The sequence below is a fragment of the Lepus europaeus genome, chromosome 17 (assembly GCF_033115175.1).
Source record: "Lepus europaeus isolate LE1 chromosome 17, mLepTim1.pri, whole genome shotgun sequence".
NCBI classification, from domain to species: domain Eukaryota; kingdom Metazoa; phylum Chordata; class Mammalia; order Lagomorpha; family Leporidae; genus Lepus; species Lepus europaeus.
Window position 1 is genome coordinate 40203878 of NC_084843.1, and position 21871 is coordinate 40225748.

Here is a 21871-nt window from a genome sequence, read left to right on the forward strand (position 1 = left end):
GGTGTGCCGGCGCCGCAAGGCGGAGGATTAGCCTACTGTGCCGCGGCGCCGGCCTTAGAGCAAAGAATTTTAACACTGATAAAGTAGAGTAAGTTCATCAAGAGAACATAAACATCCCAAATGCTTACATAACTAAAAAGCTTCAAAAGGCATTGTATAGAGTTGAGGAAAATGGCAATGTGCCCATAATTGTAGTTCATAATTGGTAGACTAAATTTAGATTGCATTTGCTTTAGATCCCAAGTTCTAAGACACCATAGTATGCAGATTTCTCATAAAAAAGTACAATCCATAGATTGTTCAAGATTGGGTAGCAGATAATAAAGAAAGATGGAAACAGAAAGGCCTTTTGTTTTGGCAAACTGAAAGATTTCTACCACTCAATGTTAAAATAACCAGTTCCACTTTCACCCTTGTCCTCTTTCTCTCCCCATTTTGTCCCAGAAAGTTGCAAAATTCACATACAGAATAGAAAGCAGTAGATGCCAGGTGTATGTATATATCTAAACATCAAATTGTATACATTAACTACATGTATTTTTTTGTATATGAATTATACTTCAACAAAGCTACTGATTCTCTGCCTCTGCCTCTCTGAAATTCTGCCTTTCAAATAAATACATAAATCTTAAAAAAAAGAGGTAGACCCAAATTTGCTTTTATAGCAGAGCCATTTTAGGATACCCATCAACCCACAAATCTATGAATGGATTATCCATTCATGAGTCACAGCTGTCATGACCTAATTACCTCTTAAAGTTCTCACCTGGTTGCACTTGAGTCTCCCTCTTAATATCTCAAGAGGGATTCAATTTTTCTGTGACTTTTCGCGGCAGGCATTCAAACCACAGCAAGTGACAAACTAAAAGTCAAAGTCCAAGAAAATACTTAGGAAAAAATAGAAAATAGTGTCAACAATATTAAAAACAATCCAAATTAAAGTTATGAGAAGCAAGAATATTCATTTAAACTAAGACATTTATAATTTCAAGTAATACAGATAAGGATAATATCCGCTAATATAAAATTAAATTCACAAAGAGGCAGAAATGATACAACTTTAAATTTCTTTCAAATCTCTATTCCATTTCCTATTGTGGATAAATTTATTTGTATTATTCTTTTCTCTTTTGTTGATTGTTTTGCCAGAACTTTATATTCTTTGTCTCTTGAATCAAGCAACTTCCAGGTAGACATTCCCAATCAAGTTTCATTTAGATGTGCTCTATTCTCCCAGAAATGGTGTGTAAAAACACGTGCAAAGAATTTTCAGCATGGGAAGTACACCAAGATTGGTGTCCAGGGTTTTATGAGGATGATTCATAGAGGTATGCTTAGCTGACTGACCTCAGCTACTCAGACTATAGTCCCCAGAGGAAAACAGGTGTTTACTATAAATCATATTGTTGGCATAAACTACCTGATCAAAGTGGTACTACATTGCCCAATCCTGAAGTCTACTCTTATCAAGCAGAATATTCCAAGGACTCAGAGCTCATTAACTAGTAAATGCTAAGGGCCAGTTCTAGAAATGTTCTCAGGAATGTGCAGAGTTGAGCAAGCCAAGTGGCTGAGTTGACTCTTTCCTGTACAAATTTGTACAAATTATTTACGTATTATAAAGTTCATTTCTTTTACTTGAGTTATAGCTATTATCTTCTATTTTATATGTTTGGCTTTTTATTGTCTTGATAATTAGAAGTTCAAAACTTAACAGATTTATAAAAATGTTCATATTTATGGGGTACTGTGTGATGTTTCATTAAGGTATACACTGTGTAATATACAATCAGGACAAATATACTTATCCTTAAAAGCTTTTAAGAATTCTTCATAGTGAAAACATCCCAAATCAAATCACCTATTTTTTTAAATTTTTTTAATTTTTTTTATTTTTATTTTTTGACAGGCAGAGTGGACAGTGAGAGAGAGACAGAGAGAAAGGTCTTCCTTTTGCCGTTGGTTCACCCTCCAATGGCCGCCGCGGTAGGCGCGCTGCGGCCTGATCCGATGGCAGGAGCCAGGTGCTTATCCTGGTCTCCATGGGGTGCAGGGCCCAAGGACTTAGGCCATCCCCCATTGCACTCCTTGGCCACAGCAGAGAGCTGGCCTGGAAGAGGGGCAACCGGGACAGGATCGGTGCCCCGACCGGGACTAGAACCCGGTGTGCCGGCGCCGCAAGGTGGAGGATTAGCCTAGTGAGCCGCAGCGCCGGCTTTATTTATTTATTTTTTTTAAAGAGAAATGTACAGGGGCTGGTGCCGTGGTTCACTTGGTTAATCCTCCACCTGTGGCACCGGCATCCCATATGGGCACCAGGTTCTAGTCCCAGTTGCTCCTCTTCCAGTCCAGCTCTCTGCTGTGGCCCGGGAGGGCAGTGGGGGATGGTCCAAGTGCTTGGGCGCCTGCACCCGTGTGGGAGACCAGGAAGAAGCACCTGGCTCCTGGCTTTGGATCGGCACAGCACCGGGGCCGTGGTGGCCATTTGGGGAGTGAATCAATGGAGAAAAGACCTTTCTCTCTGTCTCTGTCTCTGTCTCTCACTGTCTGTAACTCTACCTGTCAAATAAAAAAAAGAGAGAGAGAGAGAGAGAGGGAGTGGGAGAGGGAGAGGGAGAGAGAGAGAGAGAGAGAGAGAGAGAGAGAGAGAGAGAGAGAGAAATGTATAGCAAATTATCCATTGTCATCCCTGTCATATAGAACCCAGGAATTTTGTTATCTAGCTATAGCCTAGTACTTGTCAATCAACCTTTCGCCATTTCTCCCACTCCACTTCTTTTCCCAGGCTCTAGTAATTTTTGGTTCCTGTGAAAATATTTATTTTTAGATTCCACATATGAGTGAGATTGCACGATGTTTGTATTTTTGCGTTTGGCTTATTTCACTTAACGACCTCCAGTTCTTTCCACATTGCTGCAAATGACAAAATTACATTTTTTTAATGGTCTACCAATACTCCATTGTGCATATGTACCACATTTTATTTATCCATTCATGGGTAGATATGAAATAGACATTTAAATTGTTCCCATTTCTTGGCTATTGTGAATAGTACTGCAACAAATATATGAATACAGATATCTCTTTTTGACAGATGGATTTCTTTTCCTTTGGAGATGGATATATGTGTGTGTGTGTGTATATATATATATATATATATATATATATATATACAGATATAGATAGAAAGCTAGATATTGAAATATACATCCAGTAGTGGGATGTTGAATCATATGGTAGTTCTATTTTTAGGTTTTTTAGGGACCTCTATACAGTTTTCCACAATAGCTGTATTAATTTACATTCTTACCAACAGTGTGCAAGGGTTCTCTTTTCTCCACATCCTCACCAAAACTTGTTATCTTGTCTTTTTGAAAATAGTTACTTACTGAAGTGAGATGATATCTTATTGTTGATTTGATTTGCATTTTACTGAGATTAGTGATGCTGAGCATATTTCAATTTACCTGTTGTTCATCCATGTGTCTTCCTTTGAGAAACAGCTATTTAGCTCTATTTCCATTTAAAAATTTTATTTTATATTATTTTTGCTATGTTTGAGTTTCTCATAACATAGGTTGCATTGATTAACAATATCCTTTCATCCCAAATTTTGGGTCTCTTCCCATCTTCCAGTACTGTCTTAAAAATATCCATAGATCTCTGATGTATAAGAAGCTCCTGGATTTTTCATGCAAAACCTACATTGTATATCTGGCAAAGCTACCTTCAGGTCTATTTATCTGGGAATATACCTCAACCATTGCTACTCTAATCACACACTAGACTTGAAAGGCAACTTCAGTTTCTATAGGCTGTATCTGTGAGGCATGATCTCTGTGTAATTTCAATGATAACCCTATCTTTTGAAACTTGGCCTAAAGTGATCACAAGGCTCTAGCATTATATTCACATTCATGCTCTTTCTCTTCTCCCCAAACTCCCTTACATAGCTCAGAAAATATTTTACCTCTTCAGTGCTGAAGAAAATGAACTTTCCTATCATCAAGTATTCCTCTAAAGTCTTTCTGTAATGATTTAGTGAAGTTCACATTGTTTTGAAATAAAAATTGATCTTAAAAAGTCATTTTTGCAATGGGAAACATTTATGATTATTGTTTCTCATATTAGTTTTTTAAATGCTGTATTTAGAAGAAACTCAGAAGACTTATTTATAATGACTTACAATCTGTCAATATCCCTGAGATGATAAATACCACTGCTTTAATGGCTGAAGGGCCAAGGGGCAATGAGAAAATAGCAAAAAATTACAAACTATATTTAAATAAGTGAAAAAAAATACATACTAAAAAAAGTAATTGAATTTTAATAGGAGTGATATAGATCCTCAAACTCAAAGTACCACAGTCCATTATAAGTTGACTTGGATAATATCAATGATTTCACGGTAAACTTGATCATAGGCATCCATCCCAAACAAAAAGTCTATATGATTATAGTAAGAAATAGTTTTATGGTAAAAGTGGTTTTTAATTTCTGAACGTAAAGTTTCAACATCTTCTGGATCAGCCAACAAGTCACGTTCACCATTCCACGTGGCAGTTGGCACTTCCATATTTGTCACATCGTAGGATGGAGAAGTTGTCTAGAAATAAAGGAGGGAAAAAAGTTTTCACAGGAAATGATAACTTAGAAGTTTACATTTATTAATTTTGTAAGTTATTAATTGAAACATTGTTTTAAAATAAGTTGGTTCTAGTGAATTCAACTTAGTGGAGTCATGAAAGCAAAGAATATGAAAGAATTGGTATTATTAGTTTGTTAAGGAATAAATCATACATAAATCAAAAGAGGGCAATTTGTTCTAATTTCAAGTACTCAAATATTTCTTGGAAGTAAATCCAATATTAGTTTTAAAGCCTGAAATTATTTTAATCAAATTTTCTGTGACTATAGTATTATCAATATATTTATCAAAAATTATAAATATTGGCAGTCATTCTCAATTCGTATCTCACTGAAATTGATCTTCAAATTTTACTTCAGAATTATATATGAGCAAACCACATGTGGAAAGAAGATGAACTGAGGCAGAAAACTGTGGAAAAGCATAAACTTTGAAGTCAGACAGAGTTGAGCACAGTTTTGTCACATTCTTATTAATGTCTAAGGTTTTACTAATTATATATGCCTTTGTCTTATCTTCCCAAATAAACTACTTTTAAGGTCAAAATATATTATGCTTTTTATTTCATATTTAATCAAGTACATAGCCATGAGTATCATAAAGAAAATACTTTTCCTCTTGAGGGATCATACATTCTTCTATTGCTTGTCAACATCTTTAGGCTTATCTAGGATATTTGTTGTTAAAATATGTGAAAACATAGAAAAGCTGCTTTGGTTGAATGTGATACTATGGAACCAAAACAGAATGATATCCATCTATTGGTCCTTCTTACTGTGTTATTGTGCTCTAGGGATTTAGAGATGATCTTGGGATCTACAGTAAGATCATCTGAACTGGTAAGGAAGGCTTATCCACAATTATATACCTGATTAAAATGAACCAAGTTCAGATCAGGGCTTCCCCAGTCAAAGGCTTTCAAGTTTGTAGAATATAAAAGCTGAAAGGAAAATAAAAATGGATGATATTACTTTGTTCATTATAGTGGAAGCTAATGCATGTCAGGTGTACATTACACCTATTGCTCTCTGTTAGTATTTATGCAAGGGAGCTTCTTTGTTCCTGTTTTCTTTTGGATAGGATAAGAAATAGGATAGGGCCCAGCGCTGTGGCATACTGGGTAAAGCCGCCGCCTGCAGGGCCAGCATTCCATATGGGTGCCTGTTCAAGAACTGGCAGCTCCACTTCTTATCCAACTCTCTGCTGTGGCCTGGGAAAGCAGTGGAAGATGGCCCAAGTGCTTGGGCCCGTGCACCCGCGTGGGATACCAGGAAGAAGTTCCTGGCTCCTGGCTTTGGTTCGGCGCAGCTCCAGCTGTTGCGGCCAACTAGGGGGTGAACCAGTGGATGGAGGACCTCTCTCTGTCTGCCTTTCCTTCTCTCTCTGTGTAACTCTTTCAAATAAATGAACATATCTTAAAAAAAGAAAGAAAGATCAGGGGCATGGAGTGGCATGAAAGACAGCTGGGGAATCTCAAGAATATGATTCTATCATTCTCATATAAAATCCCATATTCCCAAGATATTTTACAACCCTAAGGGGACCCTGTGTTTGGGGTAACATCAGACTTCTTACAAAAATCCTTTTTCATCAGCAGAGGTCAAGAGCAAATGTCTTGCACTGGGACTAAGATACCATGTCTCTAAAGGACCCTGCCTCAAAAATGGGGCTCAAGCAGCCAAGAAGTCATCTGTTGCTTCAATCCTTAAAACCCCAGCCTTATCACTACAACCTACTTTGAATTCATTAAATCTAACCTGATTTTTTCCTCCCCTCCCCCCAATTATGTTTTCATCACAAGGTCAAACTCTCAGGTCGGCCATGTTTGGTATTCCAAACCTATAAGGTGTCACGCAGTCCCTATCCTCAACGTTTTCAACTCTCCTCAACTCCTAAAACTCTCTCTACTGTCTGGAATTCCATCATCAGCCATGTATCTTAAAACTCTTCCTTTGATGACATTTTAATTTCTTACTCTAATTGCAAATCCCCTCTATCTCTTTCAAGTGGCACTACCATTTTTCTCCTGACTACCGGGTATCTTTGAGAGTTGAGTTAGTCTTTTTTTCATTATACCTGCTTCCAGAAAACTCTCACTTCCTCCTCCCCAAGGAGTTACCCAACCTCTGAATTTCTCATGTCATTCAATTACATCTTTGCTGTTTCTGTCATCTCTTAAGCTCCCGTTTAGTTCCTGCTTGCTTCTAAGTTCCTCTAGTTCCTCTTCATTGATCTTGTCCTCCAACCTGAATCAAATAGGTGCAATTCTAAGAAAATGTCCATATTTCATGTCATATAATCATAATATAAAAAACCTTTGGATTACTATGATTGTTTCAAAATCTAATTTTTCTTAATCCATTTTTAACATTATCTGCAAATTTTCTCTAGTATACCAAATAAAAAATCCTGCGACTCTAAGATCTTGGATCCATACATCCTTCCATCTTTTTATTATACCTTATTCCCTCAATGTCCTTTATCTTCTGCTTACCCAGATAAAAATCCCACAATCATTAAAGGTATTGACTTAAATCTATTTAACACTTTTTCACTTCTATTATATTGTCCAACTTGCTTCCAAACACACTCTAGAAACATCTAATTCTCTACAAACTACATGCCTACAGTAATGAGACTAAACAAAACAGGGGAAAAACTCAAAACTATGCAAACTTAATTCATGTTAAATTTACTGTTGCAAATCTCTTGTGGGACATTACTTTTGCCCTACAATCATGCCACAATTCCCTCGTCAATTTCTTCTCCCACTCTTCTGGGCAATTCCTTTTCTCTACAGTATTCTCTTTCCTCCTATTCTTACTGTTTGTATTGAAACATGTTTCCTATTTCAACAAAAAGGCTGAAGAAATCACAAAAGATCTTACTTTAGAGATTTAGATTACATGAATTTGCTTACTAATAATGAACAGTTATATTCTTTTCTATCTGTTAACTAAATGCTTTTTTTCTTGTTTACTAGATTCTCTCTATCCTATCATTCTATGCATTTTTCTATTGTTTCATAAAATTTCTCCTCTGTATAGGTCATGATTCTACTTCTTTTTTTTTTGACAGGCAGAGTGGACAGTGAGAGAGAGAGAGAGAGAGAGAGAGAGAAAGGTTTTCCTTTTGCCGTTGGTTCACTCTCCAATGGCCTCCGCGGCCGGTGCGCTGTGGCCGGCGCACCACGCTGATCTGAAGGCAGGAGCCAGGTGCTTATCCTGGTTTCCCATGGGGTGCAAGGCCCAAGCACTTGGGCCATCCTCCACTGCACTCCCTGGCCACAGCAGAGAGCTGGCCTGGAAGAGGGGCAACCGGGATAGAATCCGGCGCCCCGACTGGGACTAGAACCCAGTGTGCCGGCGCCGCAAGGCGGAGAATTAGCCTATTGAGCTGCCGCGCCGGCCTCTACTGCTTTCTTTAAGAGATAGATCAGTGACAGATAGATGGATATAGACATATATAGATAATATCAAATTCCCTGTGTCTTACCAGAACTCTTGAACAACAACTTTATTCTCTTTGTAGCAAAATTCCACAGGAAAGTCCCCACCATCTCCAATTCCTCTCACAGTAGTCTTTCAATTATAGTAAAATACACATACAATTTAGCATTTAACCATTTAAAGCCTACAATTCAATGACATTTGTTTAAAACACTGTGCATCTATCATTACCTAAGTTCATTCTAGTTTGTCTTATATCTCCATCTGAAGATATGCTAGGAGCATATCTTGTCACTAACAGCCAATTATTTAAAGATCTCTTCCCAACTCTGAGTAAAGAGGCATTACATTAGTAGGTTAAAATCAACCATGGTAGAAAAATTTCCACCACAGAAACAAGCAATTACTATTACAGAAATAGGCAAGTGCTTTTTCTCTCCAAAGAGAACTTTTTCTCTCACAAAGAGAACCAATTATTAAACATTTACTGACACACACTACTTCCACACTTCTATCAAAATCTTGACACTGATTGTTGTCTTTAGCCCTTGTTTGTACTCCTGTGGAACTGTGGTCTTTCTACTTTTTACTTGTTGAATATTATGGTTAATAGTGCATTTAGCCTGTGATTATAGAGTAGATTGAAATTATATTTTTGCAAACGTTAAAGAAAAAAATAAAGGAAGGAAAGACGAGGATTGAGGAAGGATGAGAAAAAGAGAGGGAAATATGGACATTTTCTTAGAATTGCACCTATGAAATACTTTATACTAATAAAAAAATTAAATTTTAAAATTTTGACTAATGCTAAGGAATCTATCAATGACTTGACACAATTTTTCATTCCCTCATTCTTGAGAGCTTTTCTTCACTTAGCTTCTAGAATACCATAATTTCTTGATCTTCATTTTTCACTTACTGCTCCCTTTCAGTTAACTTGGTCAATTTAGCTTCTGCTACTTGACCTCCTAATTTTTCATGTCTTAGCATTAACTTCTTGCTCATCCTCTCCTCTCTATCTATACTCACTCGATTTGTATACTCCCCTAGTCTCTTGGTTTTATGTTACTTAATATTCAAAATATTTATCTTCTTTTGTAAGTCTGTACTAAATTATAGGCTCTAATTTCAGACAAAAATATTACTTAAATTCATCTCATAGATGCCTAAAACTTAACATCTCCAAAACAGAACATTTTATCTGTCCTCCAAAACTATCAAATTTCCCTATGTTCTTTAATGGAATTTCATCTTTTCATTGCTGAGATAAATAACTTTCATATCATCTAAAACTCCTCTTCTCCCTCTCATCTTGCATAGAATCCATCACTGAATTTTGTTGGTTGCATATTCAGGATATACATATGCACATTCAGAACAAACACTGTTACCACCTCTAATGCTAACAGAACAGTCTATGTCACAATTATTTATTGTTTGAATTACTGCAATAATTTCCTAAATCACTGTTTCCACCTTGCCCCACTATAGCCTATTCAACATAGTAGGCAAAGTATTCCATTAAAAGTACAAATCATATAATGTTACTTCCCTGATAAAAAAAAAAAACTTGCAGTATATACTCACTTCAGTCAGACTGAATACCAAAGTTCTAATAATGGCCTATTGATACCTTTCATTATTTTTTTCTGCTCCCTTTGCTCCCTTTTCCAACTAAATTTCCTCTTTTTTTTAAAAAAATATTGATGTGAAGGAGTTACGGGGAGAGGAGAGGGAGGAGAAGCACAGAGGGTGTTGTGGTGGGGAAGGAAAAAGAGAGAGAGAAAGAAAGAGAGAAACTTCCATCTACTGGTTCACTCTCCAAACAGCTGCATGGTGATGGCAGGACCAAGCCCAGCCAGGAGCCTGGAACTCCGTTCAAGTCTCAGGCATGGTTGGCAGGGGCCCAAGTTCTTGGGTCATCTTCCACTGCTCTCCCAGGCATATTAGCAGGGAGCTGGATCAGAAGTTGAGCAGCCAGGAATCAAAGTGGTGCTCATATGGGATACCTGCATTGAATGTGGAGGCTTAACCTGCTGCTCTACAAAGCCAGCCCCACTCATTTCTATTTTACCTACATCAGCTACATTTACTTTGGTGTCTCTAAGAAAATCCCCTGAATAATAGAAACCTCAGAAATTAACCCATGTGTCTATAACTAGCTAGTTTTCAACAAATGAGCTAAATTCATTCCCTGGAGAAAAGACAGTCTCTTCAATAGATGATATTGTATTTCCACATGCAGAAGTTTGAAATAAGCCTCCTATCTTACACTCTATACAAAAAATATAACTCAAAATGGATCAAGAACCTAAACTTAAGACCTAAAATCATAAAATTACTAGAGGAAATCAGGGAAAATGAGTAAGACATGGGCCTAGGTGAAGACTTCTTGGGTAAGACCCTAAAAGCACAAGCAATAAAAGCAAAAAAACAGAAAATGTGATTACATTAAGCTACAAAGCTTGTGTACAACAATGGAAACAATTAACAAAGTGAAGTGACAATAAACATAATGAGAGAAAATATTTACAAACTATGCATCCAATAAAGGATTAATATCCAGAATATATAAGGAGCTAAAGAAACTCAACAACAACAAAACAAACAATCCAGTTAAAAATGGACAAAAGACATAAACAAACATTTTTCAAAGGATGAAAGACAAGTAGCCAACAGACACATGAAAAAATGCCCATTTTTAAAGAAATTCAAATATAAACCACAATAACATTATCACCTCACTCAAGTTATAATGATTATTATCCCCAAATAAAAAAATAAATGCTTGCGAGGATGTGGAGAAAAGGGTTCCCTAATACATTGTTGATGTGAACACAATTGAAACAAGTATTATAGAAAACAGTATGGAGATTCCTTCAAAAATTATAGATGATATATCATAAAATGCAATTATCCTATTCCTGGGAATATATTTCATAAGTAGTAAAATCAGCATATGAATAAATTACCTGCATTCCATGTTTATAGCAACTCAGTTCACTATAGCAAACACATGGTATCAACCTAGATGTCCATCAGGATAAAGAAAATGTGGCATATATAACAGGATGGAAGATTATTCAGACATAAAAAAAGAATGAACCTGACTTTCAAAACTAATTGGATGAAACTGGAGAGCATTATGCTATGTTAAATAAGCCAAACTCGGAAAGAAAAATATCACAGCTTATTTGTAGAAGTTAATATATAAAGGGTATAAATGTGGATGTCCTATATTTGAACCACAGTTATAAGTATTATTCACTGAATCATACTATGTGTATGACCATATACCCTTCTTTCTCCACATGATGATTATCATGAATCCTTCACTTTGTGATGTTCATATCTCCTTTTCAGGAAAACATAATTCATCTGATGTGAATGCATGCAGCAAAATGTTAAAAACTGTTAAATTTTAAAGCAAAAAAACTAAATTAATAAACTTATTTTAACATAAGAAGTCTCTTGTATAAAGTTTTCGCTTCACTATTCCCTGTTTGGACTGCTCACTCCCAACACTGTGGTCTAAATGTTTGTATTTCCCTAAAATTCAAATTCTGAAGTCTTAACCCAAAGGTAATGGTGTTAGAAGGTAGGGTCTTTTAAGAGGTAATGAGATAAGAGAGCATAGCACTTATAAATAGGCTTCGTGACCTTTTAAAATAGATCCAAGGAAACTCTTGTTCCTTTCATCATGTGGGGGCACATCTAACAGTTGCCACCACTGAATCAAAACGTAGGCTCTCACCAGACATTGAATATCCTGGGGCCTTGATTTTGTATGATTCTGTATGATTTACAGCATACAGAACTGTAAGAAAGAAATTGTATGCTACCAAAGTATGGTATTCTCTTCAAGCAGCCTGAATGGATTGAGGAAGCAAAAGTACACTAAGTTCCTTAGCACCTACTTCCTTCAAACCTTTTCTCAAATATCACCATCTCCCCAAGGTCTAAACAAACCCCTGTATTCAAAAAATAACAATCTTGGGGGGCTGGCACCGTGGTATAGCAGGTAAAGCCAGCACCTGCAGTGCCGGCATTTCATATGGGCACTTGTTCGAGTTCAGGTTGCTTCACTTCTGATCCAGCTCCCTGCTAATGTGCCTGGGAGACCTGGAAGAAGCTCCCATTTGGAGATCTAGAAGAAGCTTCAAGCTCCTGGCTTTGGATGGGCCCAGCTCCGGCCATTTTGGCCATTTGATGAGTGAATCAGCAGATGGAATACCCCCTTTCTCTCTCTCTCTCTCTCTCTCTCTCTCTCTCTCTCTCTCTCTCTCTCCCCCTTCCTTCCTCCCTCCCTCCCTCTCTTTCCCTCCTTTCCTCCTTCCTTCCTTCCCTGCCTCTGCCTCTCTGTAACTGTGTCTTTCAAATAAATAAATAAATCTTTAAAAAAAATCCTATACTTCTCAGCCTTCTTAATCCCTTTTTCATACTTTATCCTCACCCCATTTTCACATAGCTTCTTTCCCTAGTGGAATTTTTAATAATTTATTTATTGCTATGTTTATTATTTATCCTTTGTATATCTACTAGTAGGATGTAAGCATAGAGAATATAGGGTCTTTTTCTTGTTCACAGTATATCTCATAAGGACAAACCAGTGCAGAGCACAAGGAAGGTATTGAATAAATTTTGCCAAAATTGATGAATAAATACAAAGGCTGCCCCAATTTTCCTGGACTAGCCATCACCAGAGATAAACTAAACCTAAAGATAAGCTATGATAAATATTTTTAATAATATGTAACAAAACAATCATTTTACAAATTTAAACACTTTATAAATGAGAAAGCTTTATCCAACAATACTTCAAATTTATCTAGGGCTTATTAACTTCAAAGAACATTCATAAACATCACACTGTTTAATTCTCAAATATTTTTGTTAGTTATGTAGGAGAATTATTAATTCCATTTAAAAATTGAGGAAACTGATTCAGAAAGGTTAAATGAGCTGTTCAATGCCACAATTCCAATAAGGTTCAAAGAAAGAATTTATTATTTGGTCTTTTGATTTAAGCAAAGTGCTCTTTCTACTCTGTTATCTAGGCTTTCAACATTAAGATAACTTTCACACTAAATTTTTCTTTTTATCAATATCATTCTTTGAACAAATATTAGTTGAATATCTACAATATGCCAACAATTGTTGGCCTTAGAAATACAAACATTAATATGGTTCTCCAGGAGTGAACAATTTAACAAAGAAAGTGTATAGCCTAGAGACATTTCTTAATCTTTTGCTTTTTTCTCAAAGGTTTCAACTAGGCATCAGGAAAACTGTGTTCTAGTCTTTGTTTTTTTTTTTTTTTTTTTTTTTTTTTTTTTTTTTTAAAGGAAAAGCTTAGAAACTTTGGGCAAGCCAAGTGGAGAGCATGGCTTATGTGAACCCTATTCTAATATATCCTCTTTTGTGAAACAGATATTTATATTTCTCTAATCATTGCTTAGTGTTAGAGGTTTGAATAGATTATGACATTAACACATTTTCTAAACAATAGAGAATTATGCAAATAAAAAATAATTTCAGCTTATCCTCCAAAATTTACCATTCTATGGCAATTACATGATCCAGAGAATGATGAGGTGAACCATGAGTAGTGTAAATTAAATTGTACTGAAATGTACTTTAACAGATATACCTGACTCCAGTGGACCATGTTTTGAACAGATGTTCCTGCAGGGTTCTGTGAAAAATACACATCCAAACGACTCTGAGGAGTTTTAAAAAAGCATTTTATATTTAGTTCAATAAGAGAAAACATAATCTTTGATATTTAATGAAGGAAATTATTTCAAGGAAATTTAAAATTAATTTTAATATTAATAAAACAAATATATTAAAATCATAAGTATATTTTTTAAATTAAAAAATTACATTAAATTAAACAAACTTTCCATTAAGCTGTGATTAGATTTCTAAGTTATTTGGGCCATCATCTTCCTTCCTAACAAAACACTGTAACTGATTAACAACACACACACACATATGTACACACATACACATACACACAAATACATATTGCTTGACAGCATTAAATAACTGGCAAGTCAGAAAGATATTAGCAGGAAAAATGGAACAGAAAAACAAAAACTCTAAAATATAAAGGAAGTACTAAATCTACTTTGTCCTTAACGTTATTAGCCAAACCCAGAGAATTCAAATTTTCATTTTGATAGCTTCACTAGTTGAGAAAAACAAAAATCAAAGCTCAGGATGTGACAAAGTTTGTATCCTTAAAAAGGAAAAACTTTCCACGATAAACTTGGGTCCCAAAATCTATAGTATGCATAGAAAGCTGAGGCAGAAGTATAAGAACTCTCATGTCAACCTGTAATTTAAATTTGTATTGCCTAATTAGTCCCTAAGAACCTCAATCAGTGAACCACACACATCAATGAACTCAGGTATCTTGAAAAAGCAAATATTCATATCCAGAAGAAAAACAAAAGGCATGTCTATTTATTCAAATTATTAGTAAAAATATTTTTTCAGAATCAATAAACCCCACACAGTCAAAGAAACGCAAGTACATAAGACTATGTACCAAATAAGAACCATCAAAAAAGAAAAAAATTATAAAACGAACATTTTAGATGCTAATAGATGTATAGTATAAAATAACTATATAAGTTTATGAAAATTGAAAGGCAATCACCATGGACTATAAATATGGAGAGAAGAACATAAGAACAGAACCTTACATTCATCCCAACATTCACCTTAAGGGCATTTTTCAAAGTAGTGCAGAAATGGCACTAAAGTAAAGCAGAAAATGGCAGTCTTTTCAAGTAATTGCTAAGATGTAACAAAGAACATATCTTGAAAAAGTCACAAAAGTTAAAAGGGAAGATAAAATGGAATTATTAAAAAATATTTCAGAGTGGGCATCTGGCATAGCAGTCAAGAAACTATTTGGGATGCCTGAATTCCGTGCTAGAGTACCTCGGTCCCAATTCTGACTCCACTCGTGATACAAACTTCCAGCTGATTTATACTCTGGGAGGCAGCAGAAAACAGCTTAAGTAGATGAGTCCCTGCCACTCAAATCAGATACCTGGATAGAGTTCTAGGCTCCTGGCTCTGGCCTCGTGCAGACCTGGTTATTGTGAGCATTTAGGGGGAATAAATAAGTGGGTAAGACCCTTTCTCTCTGTCTCTCTAACCTTTCAAATAAATAAAATATAATTTAAAAACAATTAAAACATATTTCATAAACACAAAAGAAAAAGTAAGAAATAATAAGAAAACTATGTGGAGCAAATAAAAAGCATATAGAGAAATGGCAATCATAAATATAATCATAGTAGAAAATATGTAAAATAAATTTACTAAATATTTGAATTAAAAGAAAAAATTATCATAATAGATAAAAATACTATGACCACAATATCTGAAAGCTTAAAAAACAAACTTTAATATATTTACAAGGAACAAAACCAAAAAACTTATAAATACTGATCCATCAGATTGAAAAAATTAAAACTACAAATAAAAACAAAATAATGAAAAGTTTAAGTCTTCATGAATGTATACACATCAGAAACAAATGAAGAGAAAATGAGAAAAAAATCACTCAGCTAATTGTCTCAAACAACTCAACAGGAAGTAAACAACCTATTACAAAGTGTCCAAAAGATTTTAAATAGACATTTCTCAAAAGAAGACATCCATATTGCCAACAAATATACATAAGTGTTCAACATCACTAGTAATTAGGGAAGTTCAAATTAAAATCACTGTGAGATACTATCTCACACCAATGGAAATAATAATCATCACAAAGATGAAACATAGAAATGTGAGTGAGGATGTGGAGAAAAGGGAATCCTTTCAATGCTGTTGATAGGAATGTAAATTGGTAGTCATCATGGCACTAGGGAAATTCCTCAAAAAATGAAACTAGCATATGATCCAGGATTCCCATTACTGAATATATGTTCAAGGAAAATGAAATCTGTCTTTCAAGATAGCTGCACTCCCATGATCATTGTAGCATTATTCACAATAGCCAAGACCTAGAATGAACCCAACCATTCATGAACATACATGAATAAAAAATGTGATATAAATCTGTGTATAGAAGTACAATGGGAGGTTATTGAGCAATAGAAAGGAAGCAAGTCTTCATTTAACAGTATGGATGAACTTGGAAGGCATTATGGTAAAGGAAATACGTTGAATCTAGAAAGATAAAATAGCATAGGATCACTTATATGTGGAATCTAAAAACAAACAAACAAACAAACAAAAAAAAAACAAAGGTGAACTCATAAAAACAGAATAGAATGGTGGTTGCCTGGCTAAGTGGTAGAAGTGAGGAGATGGCAAAGGTTACAAAGGGGTGGGTAAGTTTTGAGGGTCTAATGTATGGTGACATTAGTATCTTGGGATCTGAGTTGTAGTGCAGCAGGTTAAGCCTCCACTTGCATCACAGGCATCATGGGAAGGCAGTGGAAGATGGCTTTAGCACGTGGGCCTCTGTCACCCACATGTGAGACCAGATGGCTTCTGGCTTCTGTCTGGTCCAGACCTGGTTGTTGTGCCCATATGGGAGTGACCTACCAAATGTAAGATCTTTCTGTCTCTCCCTCTCTCTCTGACATTCTACTTGTAAATCTTTCAAATATACTATCTTGTATTCTTGAAATTTGCTAAGAGAATATATCTGAAGCATGCTCACACACACACAAAAAGGGTAACTATGTGAGCTGATATGTTAATTAACATGATTGTGGCATTCATTTCACAATGAATATGTATGTTAAATCATTATGTTGTACATTTCAAAACCATATAATTTTATATTTACTTCTATTTCAAATTTATCAGAAAAGTAAGAATCCATTCCTTTAAAGGAATCCGAATCATAACAACATTCCTTTGCTTACTGTACTCATAGTCTGAGTCTCATTTATCTTTGTGATATTAAGTTTTATGTAAACTATCATCAAAGAATCATAACAACTGAGTAAAGCAAAACATCTGGGTTGTTTCATGATATATTTTTCAAGTGATATTGTGAGAATTTTTACTGCCTGTGTCCTTTGTATCATCACTTAATTTTCAATATATTCTTTGTTGTTTTTTGATGCCTGAGTGAGATTTGTCTGATTTCATTCACTGCCTTTTTACAAACTACAAATTCTCTTTTTGTTTTAAAAGTGGCTTCTGGAAAGAAGTTCCAAGACAGACCCTACTTCCTCCATATATTTGACAGACTCAAGATGATCTATTCAAGATTAACTATACTGTTACTCTTACTGTCCCCAAAAACTCTATGTAGAAAAGTTTTCCACTTTTAACTTTCTAACAAAAGTTGTAATAGGATATAACCATATTACAACCTACAGCACTATCAAGTTCAGTCCCCAAAGGGAGGCCCACAAATTTGAAGGCTAGAAAGTCAGATTATAAGCATTTCTAGCAATTCACAGAGAAGGAGTTCTCAGAGACACCACCACCAAATTACAAAGAATTATAGCATTGGCCAAATGCACTATCCAAAATACAGAATGAATAGATAAGGTAAGCAAAAAATAAAGATTATGATTATGATTCTTTCAAGTACTTCATAACTGTCTAACACTAAATGAAAAGAAAAATGTGAAAAAGAGAGGTATGAAAATAGTTCTTTATATACTATCAATGACCCAACATATGGGTCCTAGGAGTTCCTGAAGGCGTGGAAAGAGAGAATGGATTAGAAGGACTTTTTAGTGAAATAATTATAGGAAATGTCTCTAATTTGGAGAAGAAAGGAACATCCAAGTATAGGAAGCACATAGGACTCCTAATAGACATGACAAGAAAAAATTTTCACCATGACACAACTTTCCACAGTAAAACATAAAGAAAGGACTTGAAAATGTGCACAAGAGATATGCCAGGTTACTTTCAGAGGATCTCCAATCAGACTCACAGCTGACTTTCATCAGAAATCCTGAAGGCTTAGGAGAGAATGATGAGATATATTCCAAGTCTTAAGAGAAAAAAAAAAATCTGTCGATCCAGAATACTGTACTCTGCAAAACTCTCATTTATGAATGAAGGTGAAATTAAAGACCTTCCATAACAAACAGAAATTGAAAGAATTTGTCACCATTCATCCAGCTTATAAAAGCTGCTTAAGGATGTGCTACAAACAGAAACACAGAAACACGATCATCGCTATGAAAGAAAGGCAGAAAATCTCCTAGTAAAAGTATGAAAAACATCCGAGGTAAAAAAATAGGAATATTTATGGAAAAATGGCAGGGCCAAGTCGTTATTTATCGATAGTCACCTTGAATGTGAACGGCTTCAACTCTCCAGCTAAAAGACGCAGACTGGCTGAATGGATTAAAAACAAAACCTATCTATTTGCTGCCTAAAAGAAATACATCTCACCAACAGAGATATATGAAACTGAAAGTGAAAGGGTGGAAAGAGATACTCCATGCTAACAGAAACCAAAAAAGAACTGGTGTAACCATCCTAATATCAGACAAAATAGATTTTAACACAGACTATTAAAAGAGACAAAGAAGGGTACTATGTAATTATTAAGGGATCAGTTCAACAGGAAGATATGACTATAATAAACATATATGCACCTAGTTATACGTCAATCTACAGAAGTGAAATTGACACTTTTGAGATATGATGACTTTGAACAGCCCTTGTCTCCACTGTTAAGGAGCAGGTTTTTTTTTTTATATATATGCTATTTTTTGAACTCTTTACTTAGTATGGAGTTAATCTTATGTGCATAAAGTTAGTTGACAATATATCTTAGTAAAAAATAAGAAATAGGAGAGAGAGGAGGAAGAAGGTTGAGAATATGGGTTGCAGTGTGGGTATGGTGGGAAGAAGCACTATGTTCCTAAAGTTATGAAATGCATGAAATTTGTATACCTTAAATAAAAGGTTTCTGGGGAAAATAAGAAAGTAGTCCTTTTTGCCTTCTATAGCAAGAGGCACAATGCTCATGTCTTTATGGACAAATAAGGTGAGCATTGAGTTCATTTCTCATATTGTAAAAAATTCTATAATATTTATGTAATTGCCTTTATAGCCCTCTGACAAGTAAGGACATGAACTTGAATAAAATTAACATGTCCTTGCAACATAAAAAAGTGCTTGAGAATTAGGAGAATGTATTCTTTATGGAATGTTTAAACTGGTTGCCATTGAGAAGTTCTTTTTAATTTTTATTAATATAAAGAGAACAGATTTCATGTATTTCATACATACAATTCTGAGAAGTTCTTAAAAGGCCCATGTTCAAGAACTCATCAGCAGCACAAATGCACAATTGGTTCTGTTAAATCTGCAGTTTAAATTTAATGTCATGAAAACATCTTAAATGAATACCTACATCTTTTTTAAATAAATGTTTTTAGTGACAGAGTGGGGGGAGGGAGGGAGAGAGGGAGAGATAGATAGATATATAGATAGCTATCTCTGTCTGTATATATATATGTACATATACACATACATGTACATATATACATATATATGTATATATATATATATATATATATATATATTCCATACTAACAGAAACCAAAAAGGAGCTGGTGTAACCATTCTAATATCAGACATATATATATATGTCTGATATATACACACATATATGTCTGATATATACACACATATATGTATATGTACATATATATGTATATGATGCACACATCATACATATGTATATATGTCTGATATTTATACATACACACATGCAGATATATATGTGTATGCGTATGTATATGTGTATATATATATATATACACACACACACACACACACAGAAAGAGAGAGATCTTCCATCCACTGGTTCACTCCCCAAATGGCCATGATGCTAGGAACTTGGACAAGTTAAAGCCAAGAGCCAGGAACTCCACCTGAGTCTCCCTAATGGGTGGCAGGGTCCAGGAATTTGGGAATGCCTGCATCTCTAAGAGAATGTACACAGTCAATCCAAAATGTCTTCTAATAATATGAGCACAACCATTTTCCACTTCAAGAGGACTGATGAGTGCTAGATGCTTAAACATAATCGGAGACACTTATTCTATTTATGAAGGGTCAACAAAGAAAGGAAGAAGTGTTAGGACTCAGGGTATAGGAGGAGTTATGGTAAACAAGTGAACAGAAGAAGACCCAAATATAAGGAATCTCAGGAACCTAGTACCCAATAGAAAAAGCTAATAAAGACATCCATCACTGAATATGCACTGTAGTTTTTACAGAAGCAAAATGCATATGGAAGTGAAATAATCCTAGCATGTTAATGCAAATTAGTTGTACAAATTAGTCATAAAATCAAATAGGCTTAGATTCTAACTACTATATGTGGATAGATCACACAGTGACACAGAAAGCATAATGTAAGCACTAGTAAGAGATACATTCCAAAGACTAGCAAAAGTTCATTTTGAATGCAACTTGTTCTCACCATATTTAAGTTCTTCTGGTCATATCCATATATCATAAACAAGTTACCAACACAAATCTTATTAAAAATCGGTAGTGGACACAGCTTTGAACCAACAAATTTGTTAAATGAAGTTTTAGGTAAGAAGTCTTCATCACCAGAAAAAGCCTGCAAAATAAATTTACTTTATCTATATTTGGAAGATCACAAAAATTAAATAACAAGTCATAGAGTGCAGTGGGCACTTAGCCTACTGGTTAAGACACTCATGTGGGTTTGGTACCTGGCTCTGGTTACCTTCTACTGTAGACCTTGTTGGGGGCAGCAGTGATGGCTCAAGTAATTGGGTTCCTGTTGCCCATACAGGAAACCTGAATTACATTTCTGGCTCCCAGCCTCAGACCAGCTTAATTCCAGCTGATGCAGGCATTTGAGGAGTAAATTATTTTAAATTTCTTAAATCTTTCTCTCTCTCCTTCTCTCTCCACATTCCCTACACACACTCACACACATCCTCTCTTTAAAATAGTTTTTAAATTGACATGGTGAGTTTACTATGTATATAGCCAAATGAATTCTCCCATAGAGTTTAACATGTTTGAGTTAAGAAAAATTCTTTAAAGCAGAGTATAGAAATGATTTGACCACTACATATCCTCTCATGATGAGGTATCTAAAAGTACAAAGAGCAAAGTTCTATTCCTTTGTAGATATCACCCTTATATGTGGAAGCTAAAAAAGAAAAAGGAAATGCCAGTGTGTATCATTTTTGCTGTAAATACACTGTTTTTTCAAGCTGTTTAAAATATTTGTCAGATTGATAGGATTTATAAAGCACTATAATTTTAATGATTTTGTGGCTATTTTATAATTTACTTTATATGAATAAAGTTGAACACCTTTTCATTTGATTATTGTTTATAGCCCTTGCTTATCTTCCTGCTTGATTGGACTTGTTTACTTTTTATTTGCTGAATTCTTTATTTAGTGGAGACATTAAGCATTTTACTATAATGTAAATTAAAAATATGTGGTCTCAACAAAACAAATAACATTTAAAATCTCAAATTCATACATGTGGCTATGCAAATACAGGTTTCTTTGCTGGAAAGCACAGATTAACTGTCATTTTGGGTTATCAATAACCAAAAAGAAAGGTAGAACTCACCTTGATTATTGACTTCAACTTGTATGCCATTTTAAGTAAAGGACATTTTGTGTGTTTAATAGAAAAAACAGGTGCTAAGGCAAAAAATATTTTTATTCTTTCAGCTATCTTTGGGAAGGTGGAAAATGCTATGAAAGCTGAAAGAAAATAAGATATGAATCAGTAATCTACTTTAAAGCCAT

The 21871-nt window shown here is 34.9% G+C and overlaps 1 protein-coding gene across 7 annotated transcripts in view; it reads right to left on the bottom strand.

The window, feature by feature from the left end:
• Window positions 1–824: 824 nt before the first annotated feature.
• LIPJ (lipase family member J) overlaps window positions 825–21871 on the bottom strand; it is a 50746-nt gene continuing 29699 nt past the window's right edge. For 2 of the 7 annotated variants that reach the window (XM_062214895.1, XM_062214894.1), the window contains 5 exons: window positions 21690–21826; window positions 20543–20689; window positions 13748–13819; window positions 5517–5588; window positions 3310–4606 (listed from right to left, as the gene is read on the bottom strand). In XM_062214895.1, the coding sequence (XP_062070879.1) occupies window positions 4373–4606; window positions 5517–5588; window positions 13748–13819; window positions 20543–20689; window positions 21690–21826 (662 nt within the window). In that variant the 3' untranslated portion in view covers window positions 3310–4372. Of the gene's footprint in view, window positions 863–3309; window positions 4607–5516; window positions 5589–8068; window positions 8230–13747; window positions 13820–20542; window positions 20690–21689; window positions 21827–21871 lie in introns of those variants that run through there. The other 5 variants (XR_009868353.1, XM_062214898.1, XM_062214896.1 and 2 more) reach the window with 5 other exon arrangements.